The sequence below is a fragment of the Symphalangus syndactylus genome, chromosome 4 (assembly GCF_028878055.3).
Source record: "Symphalangus syndactylus isolate Jambi chromosome 4, NHGRI_mSymSyn1-v2.1_pri, whole genome shotgun sequence".
NCBI classification, from domain to species: domain Eukaryota; kingdom Metazoa; phylum Chordata; class Mammalia; order Primates; family Hylobatidae; genus Symphalangus; species Symphalangus syndactylus.
In genome coordinates, this window is record NC_072426.2 from 43174546 (window position 1) to 43196659 (window position 22114).

General features: G+C 42.7%; 1 protein-coding gene across 11 annotated transcripts in view; it reads left to right on the plus strand.

Annotated features, from left to right (window-relative positions):
• CCAR1 (cell division cycle and apoptosis regulator 1) overlaps window positions 1-22114 on the plus strand; it is a 74677-nt gene that overhangs the window by 51195 nt on the left and 1368 nt on the right. For 9 of the 11 annotated variants that reach the window (XM_063637147.1, XM_055274511.2, XM_063637149.1 and 6 more), the window contains 7 exons: window positions 2822-3061; window positions 4639-4750; window positions 17735-17817; window positions 18145-18291; window positions 19523-19643; window positions 19738-19923; window positions 21321-21526. In XM_063637147.1, coding sequence (XP_063493217.1) covers window positions 2822-3061; window positions 4639-4750; window positions 17735-17817; window positions 18145-18291; window positions 19523-19643; window positions 19738-19923; window positions 21321-21526 — 1095 coding nt within the window. The remainder of the gene's footprint in view (window positions 1-2821; window positions 3062-4638; window positions 4751-17734; window positions 17818-18144; window positions 18292-19522; window positions 19644-19737; window positions 19924-21320; window positions 21527-22114) is intronic. The other 2 variants (XM_063637150.1, XM_063637151.1) reach the window with 1 other exon arrangement.

The following is a 22114-nucleotide window of genomic DNA, read 5'->3' on the forward strand; positions in this document are numbered from 1 at the left end:
GTAATAATCACTTAATAAATAAATGCATAGGCTGGGCACAGTCCCTATGGCACTTTGAGGGGCTGAGGTGGGAGGATTGTGTGAGCCCAGGAGTCTGAGGCCAGCCTGGGCAACATAGTGAGACTCCATCTCAATTTGAAATAAAAAAGATTGGGCAACTAATGAAAAATAGGCTAAAATAAATTATAGTTATAATAAATTGCATTATCCTTTATAATCAGAAAATGATTAAAATATTTTAGCAAATATATCAGATTTACAAAGATGACACATTTAAGGGCTGTGGTCAACCGTTTCAAGTTTTAGCCCTTTTTTTTTGTTTTGAGATGGGGTCTCGCTCTGTCACCCAGGTTGGAGTGCAGTGGCGCAATCTCGTCTCACTGCAAGCTCCGCCTCCCGGGTTCACGCCATTCTCCTGCCTCAGCCTCTCCGAGTAGCTGGGACTACAGGCGCCCGCCACCACGCTCGGCTAATTTTTTGTATTTTTTGTAGAGACGGGGTTTCACCGTGGTCTCGATCTCCTGACCTCGTGATCCGCCCACCTCGGCCTCCCAAATGCTGGGATTACAAGCGTGAGCCACCGCGCCCGGCCTAGCCCTTTTTTTTGAGACAGAGTCTCACCCTGTCGCCCAGGCTATAGTGCGATGGCGCGATCTTTGCTCACTGCAACCTCCATGTCCCAGGTTCAAGCAATTCTCCTGCCTCAGTGTCCCAAGTAGCGCTGGGATTACAGGCGTGTGCCTCCACGCCCAGCTAATTTTTGTATTTTTAGTAGAGACAGGTTTCACCATGTTGACCAGGCTGGTCTCGAACTCCCGACCTCGTGATCCACCCATCTTAGCCTCCTGAAGTGCTGGGATTACAGGCACGAGCCACCGTGCGTGGCCCGTTTTAGCCCTTTTTAAGAGTCTGTTGAAAGCAATGGACTTTAGCCTTAGAAATTGGTACATAAGGCTGGGTGCAGTGGCTCATGCCTGTAACCCCAGTACTTCGGCAGTCCAAGGCAGGCAGATCACCTGAGGTCAGGAGTTCAAGACCAGCCTGACAAACATGGAGAAACGCCATCTCTACTAAAAATACTAAATTAACTGGGCGTGGTGGTGCATATGTGTAATCCCAGCTAGTCAGGAGGCTGAGGCAGGAGAATCGCTTGAACCTGGGAGGCGGAGGTTGCGGTGAGCCAAGATAGTGCCATTGCACTCCAGCCTGGGCAACAAGAGCGAAACTCCATCTCAAAGAAAAAATAAATAGATACATAAAAAATTTATAATATAGGCCGGGCGCGGTGGCTCACTCCTTTAATCCTAGCACTTTGAGAGGCCGAGGCGGACGGATCACGAGGCCAGGAGATCGAGACCATCCTGGCTAACACGGTGAAACCTCGTCGCTACTAAAAATACAAAAAATTAGCCGGGTGTGGTGGCGGGCGCTTGTAGGCCCAGCTACTGGGAAGGCTAAGGCAGGAGAATGGTGTTAACCGGGGAGGCCGAGCTTGCAATGAGCCGAAATCGCACCACTGCACTCCAGCCTTGTCGACAGAGCAAGACCCTGTCTCAAAAAAAAAAAAAAATTTATAATATATCGTTTTAGGTTTATGAGTATGCTATAGCCCATTATCTGTGGATGCTTGCATAGTAGTAATAGATGCTCCCTATTCAGGTTTTAAAATTGTTTCCCTAATCCAAAATTTTCTTCTCCTAGATACCAATATGGCTTATTTCCTCATTGCCTTCTGGTCACTTTTTAAATGTCACCTTATCAGAGAGGCCTTGTCTTACTATTCTCTCTTGTTATACTCTAGGTGTTTATCCTGCTTGTTTTTCATATAATTCGATGTTGATTTGGTTATTCCTTTTCTTAAAAACCAGGCAGCCCCAGAACCAGAATAGGTTAACAGAGACTTCATGATTTGGTTATTTATTACTTCTCTCCACTAGCTGGATGATAGGAGGGGTTTTTATCAGCTTTCTTCAGTGCTGTATCCCTAATGCCTAAAACAGGCCCTGGTACATATCAGGCATTTGATTTAAAATTTAGTGAGTAAATGAATAAGGTACACTTATCATGAAGATTAACGATTGGTTGGCTTTGCGGGGTGGCTCACACCTGTAATCGCAGCACTTTGGGAGACCAAGGCGGGAGCATCACCTGAGGTCAGGAGTTCAAGACCAGCCTGGCCAACATGGCGAAACTCCATCTCTACTGAAAATACAAAAATTAGCTGGGCTTGGTGGCACAAGCCTGTAATCTCAGCCACCCAGGACACTGAGGCAGGTGAATGGCTTGAACTCGGGAAGCAGAGGTTGCAGTGAGCCCACATCATGCCACTGCACTCCAGTTTGAGGGACAGAGCAAGACTGTCTAGAAAAAAATAAAAAAGATTAATGGTTCTGTTAAAATGTTTGATAAGTGGCCGGGCGCAGTGGCTCACGCCTGTAATCCCAGCACTTTGGGAGGCCAAGGCGGGCAGATCACAAGGTCAGGAGATCGAGACCATCCTGGCTAACATGGTGAAACCCCGTCTCTATTAAAAATACAAAAAATTTATCCGGGCGTCGTGGCAGGCGCCTGTAGTCCCAGCTACTTGGCAGGCTGAGGCAGGAGAATGGCATGAACCCGGGAGGTGGAGCTTGCCGTGAGCCAAGATCGTGCTGCTGCATTCCAGCCTGGGCGACAGAGCGAGACTCCATCTCAAAAAAAAATAAAAAAGTTTGATAAGTTTACATAATCGTTATACGTGGCAAGTTTTTATTTGCTAAATTACTGTGCTAGCTTTATTCTGTTGAAATTTGGCTAGGTTCATGTTGATATCTTTTTATAGGTTTCATTGTTTGCGGAACTTTTCAATGAAATGCTTCAAAGAGACTTTGGTGTCCGTATATACAAATCATTACTGTCTCTTCCTGAGAAAGAGGACAAAAAAGAAAAGGATAAAAAAAGCAAAAAAGATGAGAGAAAAGATAAAAAAGAAGAAAGAGATGATGAAACTGACGAGCCAAAACCCAAACAGAGAAAATCAGGCGATGATAAAGATAAAAAAGAAGATAGAGATGAAAGGAAGGTCTGTAATAACAACCTGCTTTAGAAGCTTTCAGTTACTCTTCTAGGTTATAAAGGTTGATGTTGATTTCCATCAGAATATTAGATGTAAAAGCCAAACTGAAAGATTTTACTATATTAGAAAATCAAGTCTTTGAGACCATCACAGCTAACATGGTGAAACCTCATCTCCACTAAAGATACAAAAAATTAGCCTGACACGATGGCACATGCCTATAGTCCTAGCTATTGGGGAGGCAGAGGCAGGAGAATTGCTTAAACCTGGGAGGTGGAGGTTGCAGTGAGCCAAGATTGCACCACTGCACTCCAGCCGGGGTGACATAGCGAGACTCCATCTCAAAAAAAAAGATAAGAAATTCAGATCTTCAAATTAAGCCAATATGAGCATCTACATGTTGTAGTTTTCTAATACTTTATTCTTAAAATTTTTTTTTCCTTTTTCTGAGACAGAGTCTTGCTCCGTTGACCAGGCTTGCTGAAGTGCAGTGGCGTAATCTTGGCTCACTGCAACCTCTCCCAGGTTCAAGCAGTTTTCCTGCCTCAGTCTCCCAAGTTGCTGAGACTACAGGTGCACACCACCTTGCCCAGCTAATTTGTTGTTGTTGTTGTTTTTTGTTTTTTTTTTTTTTTTGAGTAGTGGCAGGTTTTCACCATGTTGGCCAGGCTTGAACTCCTGACCTCAAGCCATCTGCCCACCTCAGCCTCCCAAAGTGCTGGTATTACAGATGTGAGCCACCGCACCCAGCCTAATTATTATTATACATTTATAGTATGGGCATAGTGGCTCGCTGCTATAATCCCAGCACATTGGGAGTCCAAGGTGGACAGATTGCTTGACTCCAGTAGTTCAAGACCATCCTGGACAACATGGTGAAACCTTCCCTCTCTACAAAAGTTAGAAAAATTAGCTGGACATGGTGGCATGTGCCTGTGGTCCCAGCTACTTGGGAGGGTGAGGCAGGAGGATTGCCTGAACCCAGGAGTTGGAGGCTGCAGTAAGCCCAGATTGTGCCACTGCATTCCAGCCTGAGCAACAAAGTGAGACTGTGTCTCAAAAAAAAAAAAAAAAAAAAAAAAAAAAATAGTAATTTACAATGTAAAACTTTTAAATAACTTCAGTGGATTTACTATTTTTCAGTTTTAGTAATTTAATGTTTGGTGAGATTTCTTGCTTAATTTAAAACCATTTTAAGCCAGGCACAGTGGCTCACACCTGTAATCCCAGCACTTTGGGAAGCTGAGGTGGGAGGATCACTTGAACCCGGGAGGTGGAGGTTGCAGTGAAGGGAAATTGTGCCACTGCACTCCAGTCTGGGTGACAGAGCCAGACTCCATCTCAAAACAAAACAAAACAAAACAAACCATATATATATGTAATAATATATAATAATTGTTATGATTATGTAATAATAATATAACTGCTGGCTGCGGTGGCTCACGCCTATAATCCTAGCCCTTCAGAAGGCCCAGGCCAGTGGATCAATTGAGCCCAGGGGTTGGAGACCAGCGTGGGCAATATGGCAAAACCCTATCTTCTAAAAATAAGTAAATAAATAATAAAGGCATTTTAAATTATAGAAAGAAGATAAAAGAAAAGATGATTCTAAAGATGATGATGAAACTGAAGAAGATAACAATCAAGATGAATATGACCCTATGGAAGCAGAAGAAGCTGAGGATGAAGAAGATGGTATGATTGAAATTTATTTATTATTTCTTAGAGTTAATAATACATTTTTTGTTTGGTGACACTGTATCACTGAAATCTATACTTTTAACATTTTTTTCTTTAGAAAGAGTAATATACTCTTCAGTGAGAAAGTTTTTCTAATTTTTAGGTGAGAAGATTGTTTTAAGTCATTACTAATTATCTTATGTCTCATATATAATTAATACTCAATTTGAAGGAACAAATTTCCCTGAACATGGTGCCTAAGCTGTGCCATAAAAGCTATAATAGGACAGGCACGGGGGCTCACACCTGTAATTCCAGCACTTTGGGAGGCCAAGGCAGGTGGATCATTTGAGGTTAGGAGTTCAAGTCCAGCCTTGCCAACATGGTGAAACGCCATTTCTACTAAAAATACAAAAATTAGCCAGCCGGTAGTGGCGCGTGCCTGTAATCCCAGATATACTCTGGAGGCTAAGGCAGGAGAATCACTTGAGTGTGGGAGGTGGAGGTTGTGGTGAGCCAAGATCGTGCCATTGCACTCCAGTCTGGGCAATAGAGTGAGACCCTGTCTCAAAAAAAAAAAAAAAAGAAATGTATAATAGTCCCTGATGTTTCATATACTAATTTATTTTTTTAATTGAGACAGGGTTCTCGCTGTATTACTCAGGCTGGAGTACTGTGGCATGCTCACAGCTCACTGCAGCCTCAGCCTGCCGGGCTCAGTATGATCCTCTCACCTCAGTCCCTGGAGTAACTGGGCCTACAGGTGCTTGCCACCATTCCTGGCTAATTTTTAAATTTTTTTTTTTCAGACGGAATCTCGCTCTGTTGCCGAGGCTGGAGTGCAATGGCATTATCTCAGCTCACCGCAACCTCCGCCTCCCGGGTTCAAGCAATTCTCCTGCCTCAGCCTCCCGAGTAGCTGGGATTACAGGCATGCACCACCACACCCGGCTAATTTTGTATTTTTAGTAGAGATGGGGTTTCTCCATGTTGGTCAGGCTGGTCTCGAACTCCCCACCTCAGGTGATCCACCCACCTTGGCCTCCCAAAGTGCTGGGATTACAGGCCTGAGCCACTGCGCCCGGCCTAATTTTTAAATTTTTTATAGGCATGGGGTCTCACTCTGTTGCCCAGGCTGGTCTTTCAAGACTGAGTTCAAGGAATCTGCCCACGTCAGCTTCCCAAAATGCAGGGATTATAGGTGTGAGCTACATACCTGTCCTAAATATATTCTTTAGAAAACTAATTTGGGGCTGGGCGTGCTGGCTCATGCCTGTAATCTCAGCACTTTGGGAGGTCAAAGCAGGTGGATCACTTGAGGTCAGGGGTTCAAGTCCAGCCTGGCCAACATGGTGAAACCCCTTCTCTACTAAAAATACAAAAAATTAGCCGGGCACGCGCCTGTAATCACAGCTTCTGGGGAGGCTGAGGCAGGAGAATGGCTTGAACTCAGGACGCAGAGATTGCAGTGAGCCCAGATCGTGCCATTGCACTCCAGCCATGACAACTGAGGGAGACTCCGTCTCAAAAAAGAAAAAAAAAAAAAAGAAGAAGAAAAACTAAAATTAATTTGGGCATTTTGTTTAACAAAGACTATCATAATGCAAAAGAGTACATATTGAGTTTAAAGGCTAATAGTAATAAACACTCATATACCTTTCGTCTAAGTTTTATAACGCAGACCTTGTTACCATGCGGTGACATTTAAAATACTGTACAGTGGATTCTCTGACCATAGACATCAACGATCAAATACTAAAAAGTGCCTCTGAATACCTTACCTGTTCTTTGCCAGGTAGATTTGTGGCTTTTTAAAAAATTATATTTTTCTGATAGAGAAAATTATAAGAGTTCTTTTTGTTTTTTTTTTACAGTTTGTGTCTCTGGCAATTACTTTTACTTACGGTATTTTTTGTTTGCCTCTACATTTTCTTCTCTCTACTGTATCAGTTTTTAATATTGTTTAATGAAAAAGTTGAAAAGATCAAAAAGTTGATAGTGCAGTGAACACCTATGTATCCATCAACTTTGATTCAATAATTGTTAATATTTGTCTTGTTTTGTTTTTGTAACCCAATTTAACATATGAATTCTTCAGTTTGCCTCAGGAAAAAACACGTTCTGAAATAACCACAATTCCATAATCACACCTAAGAAAATAAGGTCGTAATAGCATCTATTAATACTATGTAATATCTCCTATTTGCCTTAATATAATAACTCACTAGCAATGACATAATATTCATACAGCAGTGTTTATCTTCATTACTTGCTTTACTTAATGAAGACTTAAGCCCTTTTTACAGCCCCATTTTCTCTCTCCCCTGTACGCCCAGTATTATTTTATTGCTGCTTTAGTTGAATCATTAAACCGTATTCTCATTTTGTTAGTGTTCCAGCTGTCAGCCTTATTTTCTTTTTTTGTTGTTTTTGTTTTTGTTTTTGTTTTTTGAGACAGAGTCTGGCTCTGTCACCAGGCGGTAGTGCAGTGGCGGGATCTCGGCTCACTGCACCCTCTGCCTCCCGGGCAGATTTTCCTGCCTCAGCCTTCCGAGTAGCTGGGACTACAGACATGTGTCACCACGCCCAGCTAATTTTTCTTTTTCTTTCTTTTTTTTTTTTTTTTTTTTGAGATGGAGCCTCACTGTGTTGCCCAGGCTGGAGTGCAGTGGCGTGATCTCGGCTCACTGCAACCTCTGTCTCCCAGGTTCAAGCAATTCTCCTGCCTCAGCATCCCAAGTAGCTGGGATAACAGGCATGTGGCACCACACCCTGCTAATTTTTGTATTTATAGTAGAGACGGGGTTTTACCATGTTGGCCAGGCTGGTCTTGAACTCCTGACCAGGTGATCCTGCCGTCTTGGCCTCCCAAAGTGCTAGGGTTACAGACATGGGCCACTGCGCCCAGCCTAATTTCTGTATTTTTAGTAGAGACGGGGTTTCACCATGTTGGCCAGGATGATCTCGATCTCCTGACCTCGTGATTTACCCGCCTCAGCCTCCCAAAGTGCTGGGTTTATAGGTATGAGCCACTGACCCCAGCCCAGCCTTAGTTTATTTTTCCTTTCACTCCTTTAATGTTGGTTTCATCCATTCTCCTAGCTTTAAATGCTGTCTATATACTGTTAATTCTCAAATTTCTAATTTTTCTTTTTTTTCAAGAGATAGGGTTGGACTGGGCACAGTGGCTCACACCTGTAATCCCAGCACTTTGGGAGGCCAAGGTGGATGGATCACCTGAGGTCAGGAGTTCGAGACCAGCCTGGCCAACATATTGAAAACCCCATCTCTAGTAAAAATACAAAAAATTAGCTGGGCGTGGTGGCGGTTGCCTGTAATCCCAGCTACTCAGGAGGCTGAGGCAGGAGAATCACTTGAACCCAGGAGGCAGAGGTTGCAGTGAGCCGAGATCACATCATTGCACTCCAGCCTGGGCAGCAAAAGCAAAACTCCATCTGTAAAAAAGAAAAAGATAGGGTCTGTCACCCAGGCTGGAGTATAGTGGTATGGTCATAGCTCACCGCAGCCTGAAACTTCTAGGTTTAAGCAGTCCTCCTCCTCAGCCTCCTGAGTGGCTGGGACTACAGGTGCATGCCATTGCACCCAGCTGTTTAATTTTTTGTTGAGATGGGGTCTCAGTATGTTGCCCAGGCTGGTCTTGACCACCTTGACTTCAAGCAGTCCTCTGCCTTGGCCTCCCAAAAGTGCTGGGATTACAAGGATGTGCCAAGCCTCAAATTTCTATCTCATATCAGACTTCTCTCCCAGTCTCTCATATTGAACTGTCTACTTGACACCTCCACTTAGTTATCTGGCATTTCAAAATCAATATATCTGAAGCTAAACTGCTAACCCCTTCACCAGAAAGAAAACATACACAAATCCTACAACCTTAGCCTTTGCCAACCATCTCATTTAATGACAATTCCATCTTTCCAGTTGTTGAGACTAAAACCCAGGAGTCATCCTTGACTCCTTTCTTTCTGCAATACCCTACTTCCAATCTATCAGGAAGTCATATTTGCTCTGTTTTCGTAACTTATCCAGAATCAGTCCACTTCTTACGAATTCCACTAATTTAACTATAATCCAAGCCACATTATCTCTTGCCTAGATTATATTAATAGACCCCTAACCTGTTTCCGTGTTTCCTCCCCTCTACAATAAAGTTTCTCAATACAATTGCCAGAATGGTCTTCGCAAAATTTAGAATTTATTTCATTCTTTTGTTCAAATTCTTCCAGTGTATCCCCATCATTTTTGCTTCATAGAAGAAGCCACTATTCCGGCTGGGCGTGGTGGCTCACGCCTGTAATCTCAGCACTTTGTGGGAGGCTGAGGCAGGTGGATAGTTTGAGGCCAGGAGTCCCAGACTAGGCTGGCCAACATGGTGAAACCCTGTCTTTACTAAAAATACAAAAAATTAGCTGGGCGTGGTGGCGCGCACCTGTAATCCCAGCTGCTCAAGAGGCTGAGGTGTGAGAATCACTTGAACACAGAAGGTGGAGGTTGCAGTGAGCTGAGATTGCACCACTGCACTCCAGCCTGGGTGACAGAGAAAGACTCTGTCTCAAAAAAAAAAAAAGCCACTGTTCAGATCACTTGAGCTCAGGAGTTCATGACCAGCCTGAGCAACGTGACGACACCCTGTATCTACAGAAAATAAAAAATTTATCCGGGCTTGGTGGCACCTGCCTGTAATCCCAGCTATTCAGGAGTCTGAGCTGGTAGGATCACCTGAGCCCGGAAGGTGGAGGTTGCGGTGAGCGATGATCACACCACTGCACTCCAGCCTTGACAATAAAGCAAGACCTTGTTTGAAAAGAAGGCCAGGCGTGGTGGCTCATGCCTGTAATCCCAGTACTTTGGGATGCCAAGGCAGGCAGATCACAAGGTCAGGAGTTCGAGACTAGCCTGACCAACATGGTGAAACTCTGTCTGCTAAAAATACAAAATTAGTTGGGTGTGATGGTACATGCCTGTTATCCCAGATACTCAGGAGGCTGAGGCAGGAGAATCGCTTGAACCCGGGTGGCAGAGGTTGCAGTGAGCCAAGGTTGTGCCACTACGTTCCAGCCTGGGTGACAGAGCAAGACTCCATCTCAAAAGAAAAGAAAAGAAAAAGCTAGTGCTCACAATGACTTACAAGACTCTACCACGTCATGTCTCCAGTTGCATCTCTTAACCCCTCTTCTTGAGAAGAGTGGACCCATCACATATGCTCCTATGTTAGGAGATTTACATTGGCAGTTCTTTCTGCTAGCAGGGTCTTTCCTGGAGATCCACCTTCCTTAATTTCTCATATATGAAGTCTGTTCAAGTATCACTTCGTCAGTGAAGCCTGCTGTGCACCCTGCTTTATTTAAAATTGCAGTCCCCCGCCCTCCCTTACTGCACTTTTCTGGTCTCTTATCCTCTCCTATTTTTTTTTTCCATAGAATTTATGACCTATTTTATTACATACTCTTTATTTTGCTCATTGCCTGTCTCCCTCTACCCCTACACTTGAATAAAAGCTGTTATGTAACAAAAAGAGATTTTTATCTGTGTTCTTTGTTAATATATATTCCAAGTTCCTGGAACCGTCTAAATAATTAAATAGGCTCCAAATGTATGTTGATAGGATTATAGTTGTTTTTTGTTTGTTTCCCTGGAGTTTCCAATTGCTGCTTGCTTCTGTTTTACCACTTTTTTTCATATTTTATATCTCATGATCCTGTTAAGTTTCCTGGAGACTACTCTTTTTTTGTTTGTTTTTTGAGGCGGAGTCTCACTCTGTCGCCAGGCTGGAGTGCACTGGTGCGATCTCAGCTCACTCCAACCTCCGCCTCCCGGGTTCAAGCAATTCTCCTGTCTCAGCCTCCTTAGTAGCTGGGATCACAGGCCCACACCTGGCTAATTTTGTATTTTTATTAGAGATGGGGTTTCACCATATTGGCCAGGCTGGTTTTGAACTTCTGACCTTGTGATCTGCCTGCCTCGGCCTCTCAGAGTGCTGGGATTACAGGCGTGAGCCACTGCGCCTGGCTGAGACAACACTTTTTACAATACAAAAGTGGAATTATAACATGAAAATACAGTATCAGTAAATATATTAAATGGTGTTGAATTTTGTTAGTAATTAGGAGAGCAGATAACAGTAAGATACTTTTTTTTTTTTTTTTTTTTTTTGGAGACAGAGTTTTGCTCTGTCGCCCAGACTGGAGTGTCGTTGCATGATCTTGGCTCACTACAACCTCCGTCTCCCAGGTTCAAGCGATTCTTATGCCCTCAGCTTCTTGAGTAGCTTAGATTACAGACATGCACCACCATGCCCGGTTAATTTTTGTATTTTTAGTAGAGACGGGGTTTCACCAGGTTGTCCAGGCTGGTCTCCAACTCCCGACCTCAGGTGATCCGCCCACCTCAGCCTCCCAAAGTGTTGGGATTACAGGCGTGAGCCACCATGTCCGGCCTATCTTTTTCTTATCAAGTTAATGAAAATTAAATTTTTAAATGAAAGATAACACAGTTTAACAAGGGTAAAAGGAGTTACACTTTCATCACTCTTCTTTGGGACTATACATTGTTATACCTTTTCTGAACAGAAATTTGGAAATGTGAATTAGCCATATCCTTTAAAATAGCAACATGAGTGATCATTCCATAATTTGTTATGAAACAAAAATATGGAATCAATCTGAATAGGAATAGAGAATTATGAAATTGTACTTTGGTAATATAGTCATGCAGTTAAATTCTGTGCACCCATTGAAGAAAACTTGAAGTGTAGTGACATGGAAAAAGATTTTTAAAGGGTTTTTGTAGATAGCATGTTCTATAAATAAATTTAATGTTGATAAGTGTGTATATATGGGGAAAAATAGGACATGATCACTACTCTCATTTTGTGTGGTGGGATTGATTTATTTTCTGTGATGACTAAATACTACTTGAATATTTCGAGTTATTTCAAAAATACAAGTTTCGGATAAGACAGTTTTGAAAGTGACAGCTCTCAATATAAATACTCAAATAATGTGGATTATATTGTATTTTTTAATCATCAAAAATAAGTAAATGACAAGGTTCCAAGGAGAAGTTCCCTCTCATTCTTTCTTTTTCGAGACAGTGTCTTACTCTGTTGCCCAGGCTGGGCAGTAGCACGCTCATGGCTCACTGCCACGTTGAACTCCTGGCTCACGCGATTCTCCCACTTTAGTTCCCTGAGTAGCTAGGACTACAGGTGTGCACCACCACACCTGGCTAATTTTAAAATTTTTTATAGAGATGTGGTCTCACTATGATGCCCAAGCTGATCTCAAACTCCTGGCCTTAAGTCATCCTCCTGCTTCCCTCCCAAAGTGATGGGATTACAGGTATGAACCACCACACCCAGCCATTAGAACATTTTCTTTATTTTTTATTTAATAACACCTTTATTGAAATGTAATTCACATACCATACAAGTAGACACTTTAAAAATAGGCATGCTTTGTTTTTTTTGCACTGCACTTTACTGTGCGCCAAAGATAGTGCCTTACGCCAAGCAAGCCTATCAGCACCGCTTTTCCAACAGCATGTGCCACTTTGACTTTCTTTCACATTTTGGTAATTTTTACAGTATTTCCAGCTTTTTCATTATTAGTGTGTCTGTTTTGGTGATCTGTGATCAGTGATCTTTGATAATACTATTATACATGTTTTGGTGCAGCTTGAATTGTGCCCATGGAAGATGACGAGCTTAATTATAAATATTTGTGTTCTGATCACTCTGCCAACCTGCCATTCCCCTATCTCTGTCCCTCTTATTGGGCCTCCCTATTCCCTGAGACAAAATATTGAAATTAGGCCAGTTGTGCCAGGCACGGTGGGTCACGCCTGTAATTCCAGCAGTTTGTGAGGCTGAGGTGGGTGGATCATTTGGGGTCAGGAGTTTGAAACCAGCCTGGCCAACATGGCAAAACCCTGTCTCTACTAAAAATACACAAAATAGCCAGGTGTGGTGGTGCACACTTGTAATACCAGCTACTCGGGAGGCTGGGGCATGAGAATCGTTTGAACCAGAGAGGCAGAGGTTGTAATGACCTGAGATCACGCCACTGCACTCCAGCCTGGGTGACAGAGTGAGCCTGTCTCAAAAAAAAAAAAAAAAAAAAAAAAGAAAGAAAAGAAATTAGACCAATTGTGGGTGCGGTGGCTCACACCTGTAATCCCAGCACTTTGGGAGGCTGAGGTGGGCAGATCACCTGAGATCAGGAGTTTGAGACCAGCATGGCCAACATGGGAAAACTCCATCTCTACTAAAAATACAAAAATTAGCTGGACGTGGTCATGGGCACCTGTAATCCTAGCTACTTGGGAGGCTGAGGCAGGAGAATCGCTTGAACCCAGGATGCAGGTTGCGGTGAGCTGAGATCATGCCACTACACTCCAGCCTGGGCAACAGAGCAAGACTCCATCTCCAAAGAAAAAAGAAATTAGGCCAATTAATTATTAGGCTGGGCTCAGTGGTTCATGACTGTACTACCAGCACTTTGGGAGGATAAAGAGGTAGGATCACTTGAGGCTAGGAGTAAAAACCAGCATCTGCAACATAGGTGATACCCCATCTCTACAAAAAGAAAATTAGCTGGGTGTAGTTACATGCACCTGTGGTCCCAGATACTTTTAGAGGCTGAGGTAGGAGGATCTGTTGAGCCCAAGAGGTTGAGGTTGCAGTGAGTCATGATTGTGCCACTGTACTCCAGCCTGGGCAACAGGGCAAGACTCTGTCTCAAAAATAATAATCATAATAACAAAGAAAGAAACCAAAATGACCTTCAAGTGTTCAAATGAAACCTAAAAATCGTTAAGGTGAGTGAAGAAGGCATGTTGAAAGTTGAGACAGGCCAAAAGCTAGTTTTTTTGCATCAGTTAGCCATGTTGTGAATGCAAAGGAAAAGTTATTGAGGGAAATTAAAAGTGCTACTCCAGTGAACATGCAAATGGTAAGGAAATGAAACAGCTTTATTGCTATAAGGAGAGAGTTTTAGGGGTCAGAATAGAAGGTCCCACCAGCCACAACATTCCCTTAAGGCAAAGCCTAATTCTGAACAAGGCCCTAACTCTCTTCAATTCTATAAAGGCTAAGAAAGATGAAGAAGCTGTAGAAAAAAGTTTCAGGGTACCAGTGGTGGATTCATGAGGTTTAAGGAAAGCTACCATCTCCATAAGGTACAAGTTACAAGGTAGTTGCTGAGGCGGGAGGATTGCTTGAGCTCCGGCGTTTAAGGCTGCAATGAGCTATCATTATGCCACTGCACTCAAGCCTGGTTAACAGAGCAAGACCCTGCCTCTTGGGGGCGGGTTAAAAAAAAAGGCACATTGAAACAGCAAGTGCTTATGTAGAAGCTAAGATAATTGATGAAAATGGCTATGCTAAGTAAATTTTCAATGGAGACAAAACAGCCTTCTTCCATCGGCTGAAGATGCCATCGTAAGACTTTCACAGCTGGAGAAGAGCAGTCAGTGCCTGGCTTCAAAGGACAAGTTGACTCTCTTGTTAGGGCTAATGCAGCTTGTGACTTTAAGCTGAAGCCAGTACTCATTTACCATTCCAAAAATCTTAAGCCCCTTAAAAATTATGCTAAACCTACTGTACCTGTGCCCTAGAAATTGGAACAACAAAGTGAGAATGACAACTGTTTACAGCAATGCTTTACTGAATTTTTTTTACTCCTTTATCATGTAACTGACGTTTTTACTAAGTATTTTAAGCCCACTGTTGCGATCTGCTCAGAAAAAAAGATTCTTTTCAAAATATTACTTCTCACTGACACCACACACCTAGTCACCCAGAGCTCTGATGGAGATGTACAAGGAGATTAATGTTTCATGGCTGCAACATCCATTCTGCAGCCCTTGGATCAAAGAGTAATTTCACTTTACTCTTTTTTTTTTTATTGAGACAGGGTTTCACTCTGTCATGCGGGCTGGAATGCAGTGGCATGATCATGGCTCAGTCCAGCCTTGGACCTCCTGGCCTCAAATTATCTCCCACCTCATCCTCCCAAGTAGCTGGGATTACAGGCATGAGCCACCATGCCCAGCTAAATATTTTTTTTTTTATTTTTTATTTTTTGAGACGGAGTCTTGCTCTGTTGCCCAGGCTGGAGTGCAGTGGCGTGATCTTGGCTCACTGCAAGCTCTGCCTCCCAGGTTCATGCCATTCTCCTGTCTCAGCCTCCCGATTAGCCGCCACCACGCCTGGCTAATTTTTTGTGTTTTTAGTAGAGACAGGATTTCACCATGTTAGCCAGGATGGTCTCGATCTCCTGACCTCACGATTTGCCTGCCTTGGCCTCCCAAAGTGCTGGGATTACAGGCGTGAGCCACCGTGTCTGGCCTCATCCATGACTTTCTGAAGTTCTAGGATCTGGTCCCACTCCGGGGATATCCCATACTCTTGAGTGCTCAGGAAAGCACGAGGTCAGGAGTTCGAGACCAGCCTGGCCAACGTGGTGAAACCCCAACTCTACTAAAAATTCTCATGGATGACTTTGAAGGGTTCAATAATTCAGTAGAGGGAATAACTGCAGGTATGATAGAAAGAGCAAGAGAACTAAAATTAGAAATGCAGCCTGAAGATGGGATGGAACTGCTGCAATATCAGGATAAACTAAACCGGTGATTGTTTGCTGCCTTTTTTTTTTTTTTTTTTTTTTTGAAGATGGAGTCTCGCTCTGTCACCCAGGCTAGAGTGGTGCAGTGGCGTGATCTCGGCTCACTGCAAGCTCTGCCTCCCGGGTTCACGCCATTCTCCTGCCTCAGCCTCCCTAGTAGCTGGGACTACAGGCGCCTGCCACCACACCTGGCAAATTTTTTTTATGTATTTTTAGTAGAGACGGGGTTTCACCATGTTAGCCAGGATGGTCTCGATGTCCTGACCTCGTGATCCGCCCACCTCAGCCTCCCAAAGTGCTGGGATTACAGGCATGAGTCACCGCGCCCGGCCGATTGTTTGCTTCTTATGGATGAGCAAAGACAGTGTTTTTTTGAGATGCAATCTACTTCTGTGAAGATACTGTTAACGTTGAAATAACAAAGAATATTATGTAAACTTAATTAAGCAGTGGTAGGATTGGAGGGGATTGACTCTATTTATATATTTATTTATTTATGAGATGGAGTCTTGCTCTGTCGCCCAGGATGGAGTGCAGTGGCGTGATCTCCGCTCACTGCAACCTCTGCCTCCCGGGTTCACACAATTCTCCAGCCTCAGCCTCCTGAGTATCTGGGACTACAGGCACACGCCACCACACCCCACTAATTTTTGTGTTTTTAGAGATGGCCAGGCTGGTCTCAAACTCCTGACCTTAAGTGATCCACCTGCCTTGGGCTGCCAAAGTGCTAGGATTACCGGCATGACCCACCGTGCCCGGCGATTGACTCTAATTTTAAAAGAGGTTATTCTATGGGTCAGATGCTATCAAACAGCATCACATAGGGTCTCACTTTTCACCCAGGCTGAGTGCAGAGGTGCAGTCACGTCTCATTGCAGCCTCAGCCTCTGGGACCCAAGTGATCCTCCCACGTCCCAAGTAGCTGGGACCACAGGCATGAGCTACTTAGTCGGACTCATTTTTTAAATTATTTTTGTAGAGACCAGGTCTCATTATGTTGCCCAGGCTGAGGCAAGACTACCAGCAAAAGGATTACTGCTTGCCAAAGGCTCAGATGATTGTTAGTGTTTTTAGAAATAAAGTATCTTTTAATATATGTACTTTTTTTAGGCATAATGCTATTGCACACTTAATAGACTAGTGTGAACATAACTTTTTTTTTTTTTTTTTTTTGAGATGGAGTCTCGCTCTGTCACCCAGGCTAGAGTGCAGTGTCACAATCTCGGCTCATTGCAAGCTCCGCCTCCCAGGTTCATGCCATTCTCCTGTCTCAGCCTCCCGAGTAGCTGGGACTACAGACGCCGGCCACCACGCCCGGCTAATTTTTTGTATTTTTAGTAGAGACGGGATTTCACCGTGTTAGCCAGGATGGTCTCTATCTCCTGACTTCGTGATCCGCCTGCCTCAGCCTCCCAAACTGCTGGGATTACAGGCGTGAGCCACCGCACCCGACTCTATAACTTTTTTTTTTTGAGACAGGGTCTCGCTTTGTCACCCAGGCCAGAGTGCAGTAGCATGAACATGGATCACTGAAGCTTCACCGTCCCAGGCTCAAGTGATTCTCCCATCTCAGCCCTCTGCACAACTGGGACTACAGGCTTGTGCTACCATGCCTGGCTAATTTTTGTAGAGATGGAGTTTTGCCATGTTGCACTGGCTGGTTTAAAACTCCTGAGCTCAAGCGATCCACCTGGCTCGGCCTCCCAAAGTGCTGGGATTACAGGCATGAGCCACTGTACCTGGCTGTAAACATAACTGACCTACTGGAAAACCAAAAAATTTGTTTGACTGGCTTTATTGCAGTACTTGCTTTATTGGGGTGGTCTGGAACCAGAGCCTTCAGTAACTCCCAAGTTGTGCCTGTATACAAGTCAGTGGTTTTTAATATATTCAGAGTTGTATAACCATCACCACAATTAACTTTAGAACATTTTTATCACCCTCATACCAAGAACCCAAAAGAGATTCATTAGCAGTCACTCCCCATCTTCCCTGAACCTCTTCAGTCCTAGGCAACCATTAGTCTGCTTGTTTCTGTAGATATTCTGGACATTTCCTATAAATGGAATCACATGATAAGTAATTTTTTTGTGACTGGCTTCTTTTACTTAGCCTGTTATCAAGGTTCATGTATGTTTTAGCGTAAGGTTTTCTCTTTATATTTTTGTTGTTGTTGTTTAAAAGACAGGGTCTTGATCTGTCACCCACACTGGAGTGCAGTGGTACAGTCATAGCTCACTACACCCTCGAACGCCTGGCCCTCCTGAGTAGCTGGGATAACAGTCATGTGCCACTGTGCCCACTTGAAAGTATGTGTATTAATGACTTTTTTGCCACTGTTATATTTATTTTACAGATAGGGATGAGGAAGAAATGACCAAACGAGATGACAAAAGAGATATCAACAGATACTGCAAGGAGAGGCCCTCTAAAGATAAGGTGTTTACTGAATACTGTATTCTTCATAATATGGTGATATCTTACATCATCTAAACATAACACAGTTGTGAAGTTTATCAGTCCTTATACATGTATATTACCACTAAGTAAAATTCTGTCAGTTGTTTTTTTGTGGCTATGTCAGATAACTAGTATGTCTGATTCTTTTCTCTCATATTCATATACCAGATTAACTCATTTTAGCTAGGATGAGGCAAATATCTTATTAGATTATTGCTATTTTATGCACAGTCTCCATTTATCACTTTTTGGGGGTAAAAAATTTGAAATTTGAATACTATGTTTTCTACTTCTCCATTTTCTTAGGAAAAAGAAAAGACTCAAATGATCACAATTAACAGAGATCTGTTAATGGCTTTTGTTTATTTTGATCAAAGTCATTGTGGTTACCTTCTTGAAAAGGATTTGGAAGAAATACTTTATACTCTTGGACTACATCTTTCTCGGGCTCAGGTAATCTATCTTGTCAATATTTAAAAGGAAAACATTTTTTAAAAGTTACCTGTTCCAGTGAAAAGTTAATAGAACCTCTGTTGACTTTTTGATATATTAAAGCAATATAAGGGCCAGGCTTGGTGGCTCACGCCTATAATCCCAGCAGGTTGGGAGGCTGAGGCGGGCAGATCAGTTGAGGCCAGGAGTTTAAGACCAACATGGCGTAGCTCCGTCTCTACTAAAAATACAAAAATTAGCTGGGTGTGATGGCACGCGCCTGTAATCCCAGCTACTCGGGAAGCTGAGACAGGAGAATCTCTTGAACCCAGGAGGCGGAGGTTGCAATGAGCCAAGATCACGCCACTGCACTCCAGCCTGAGTGACAGAGTGAGACTCTGTCTCAAAAATAAAGCAATATAACACAAGCCAGTTGTAAAACACTTCCCTTCTCCCTCTCCCTCTGTTTCTATGCCTTAGGACTACAATATATAAAATTCTAGATCTTTTTGTAACCAGCTCAGTTCCATTTCTATAAACAAAACATGGAATTATTCTGTACATTTTCACTGGCTTTTTTTTTTTTTTTTTCACAGTATTCCACAGTATTCTATAGATACATTCTACCATGAAAATAGAGACCTGCCTCATTCTTTTTATAGCTGCACAGTACCCATTATACAGATGTACCATAATTGATCTACCTAGTCTCCATTGCTGGTGGTTTTCACTTATTGGATTTACCAACTATGCTGTAATAAATCATCCCTGTGCATAAATTTTTATCAATGTTATACTTTTTAACAATGAAGTTTTTTTTTTCAAAAGTAACTTGGATCTTACTCAGTTCCATGGATTTCCATCATAAGTGAAAATTACAGCTGGGCATAGTGGCTCACACCTGTAATCCCAGCACTTTGGGAGGCTGAGGCGGGTGGATCACCTGAGGTCAGGAGTTCAAGACCAGCCTGGCTAACATGGTGAAACCCCATCTCTCCAAAAATACAAAAATTAGCCGGGCATGATGGCGGGTGCCTGTAATACCAGCTACTCTGGAGGCTGAGGTAGGAGAATCGCTTGAACCTGGGAAGTGGAGGTTGTAGTGAGCCGAGATCACACCACTGCACTCCAGTTTGGGCGACAAGAGCAAGACTCTTTCTCAAAAGAAAGTGAAAATTATAACATAGTTTTTCTAAGAGAATCAAGAAATGTATTTTCATTTCTGTATTTTGTTTACTTGCATGCATAACAGGTAAAGAAGCTTCTTAATAAAGTAGTGCTCCGTGAATCTTGCTTTTACCGGAAATTAACAGACACCTCAAAAGATGAAGAGACCCATGAAGAGTCTGAGTCATTGCAGGAAGATATGCTAGGTCTGAGCATATTAAGATTTTGCTTTTTAATAAATATACTAGTAATTAAAGAAGAAAAATAACTTACTAAAATATGGTATATTTTATATTATAGGAAACAGATTATTACTTCCAACACCAACAGTAAAGCAGGAATCAAAGGATGTGGAAGAAAATGTCGGCCTCATTGTGTACAATGGTGCAATGGTAGATGTAGGAAGCCTCTTGCAAAAATTGGAAAAGAGCGAAAAAGTAAGAGCTGAGGTAGAACAGAAGTTGCAGTTACTAGAAGAAAAAACAGGTAAGGGTCAGCATTGAATATGTTCATACTTTTAGCAGCCTGCTGAGACAACGTATATGTGTATGTGTGTACATACACATATACGTACCTGTGTACACATTTGCATATGCATACCACATATTTTCATCAAAGTACATAAACTTTTTAAAATTTTTTTATTATTTATTTGTTTTTAAGACAGGATCTCACTCCGTCACCCAGGTGGAGTACAGTGGCACAGTGGCACAATCTCAGCTTACTGCAACCACTGCCTCCCGGGTCCAAGTGATTCTCCCACCTCAGTCTCCCAAGTAGCTGGGATTACAGGCATGCGCCACCATGCCCAGCTATTTTTTGTATTTTTAGTAGAAATGGGGTTTCACCATGTTGGCCAGGATGGTCTCAAACTCCTGACCTCAAGGGATCACCCACCTTGGCCTCCCATAGTGTTGGGATTACAGGCATGAGCCACCACGCTCTGCAAGGACCTTTACTTTTCATTATTTCTGGTTCAGGTTATAAAATTGCTTAGCTTTGTCTGAATCTTAGGTCTTCCTGTGCATTCTCAGGTTCATTGTTACCTGTTTGCATCCTTTTAATCATCTTCTAGTTCCACTTTTTTTTTTTTTTTTTTTTGAGATGGAGTTTTGCCCTGTCACCCAGGCTGGAGTGCAGTGGGGCTATCTCGGCTCACTGCAACCTCCACCTCCCAAGTTCAAATGATTCTCCTGCCTCAGCCTCCCAAGTAGCTGGGACTATAGGTGCGTGTCACCACACCCGGCTAATTTTTTGTATTTTTAGTAGAGACGGGGTTTCACCATGTTAGCTAGGATGGTCTCGATCTCCTGACCTCGTGATCCGCCCACCTCAGCTTCCCAAAGTGCTGTGTTTACAGGCATGAGCCACTGCACCTCGCCTCCACTTAGTTTTTACCAGTCTGTGTTCTCTAATCTATACAGTCATCTAAAAATAGAACATAGGTTTTTAAATAATACAAGTTAAAAATTTAAATGAAACAGGCCAGGCACGGTGGCTCCCACCTGTAATCCCAGCACTTTGGGAGGCCGTGGCAGGTGGATTATCTGAGGTCAGGAGTTCGAGACCAGCCTGACCAACATGGTGAAACCCCGTCTCTAAAAATACAAAAATTAGCTGGGTGTGGTGGTAAGCGCCTGTAATCCCAGCCAAGATCGTGCCACTTTGCTCAAGCCGGCGCAACAGAGTGAGACTCGGTCTCAAAAGTAAATACATAAATAAATGAATATTGCAGTGTGCTTTATGACTAATGAAATTGACAGACATTGCCATTTTATGGAATTCTACCGGCTTTTTATTTTCACAGCTTAAATATTTTAACCTCAAAGTTGAATTTGAGATTTTAGGGAGTAAAATGTTAATTTTTGGATTTTTTTAAACAGATGAAGATGAAAAAACCATATTAAATTTGGAGAATTCCAACAAAAGCCTCTCTGGTGAACTCAGAGAAGTTAAAAAGGACCTTAGTCAGTTACAAGAAAACTTAAAGATTTCAGAAAACATGAATTTACAATTTGAAAACCAACTGAATAAAACAATCAGAAACTTATCTACGGTAATGGATGAAATCCACACTGTTCTCAAGAAGGTGAGAAATTTTGTACTTTTAAAATTTTCATAGTTTTTAAAATCTAGCTCTGGTGTTTTTAATGTATTTTAATGTTATTAAGCTCTTAGTGATTATTCTAAAAGCAAATAATGATAGCATTCTGACCTTCCTGAGATTAGTAAAAAGTGATTCACAGGCTGGACACAGTGGCTCACACCTGTAATCCCAACACTTTGGGAGGCCATCGCGGGCGGATCACCTGAGGTCAGGAGTTCAAGTCCAGCCTCACCAACATGGTGAAACCCCATGTCTACTAAAAATACAAAAAAAATTAGCCAGACGTGGTGGCGGCACCTGTAATCCTAGCTACCCAGAAGGCTGAGACAGGGGAATCACTTGAACCTGGGAAGCAGAGGTTGCAGTGAGTCTAGATTGCACAATTGCACTCTAGCCTGGGCAACAGAACTAGACCCCATCTTAAAAAAAAAAAAAAAAAAAGTGATTCCCAAAAGATGTTGTTTTTCTAAAACTTAGTTGTAATGTCAACATGATTTAAATGTACAGACTTCTTGAAGCAGATTTCACTTTTATTTCTTTTTAATCCAGAGTATAAGTTTGAATTAAACC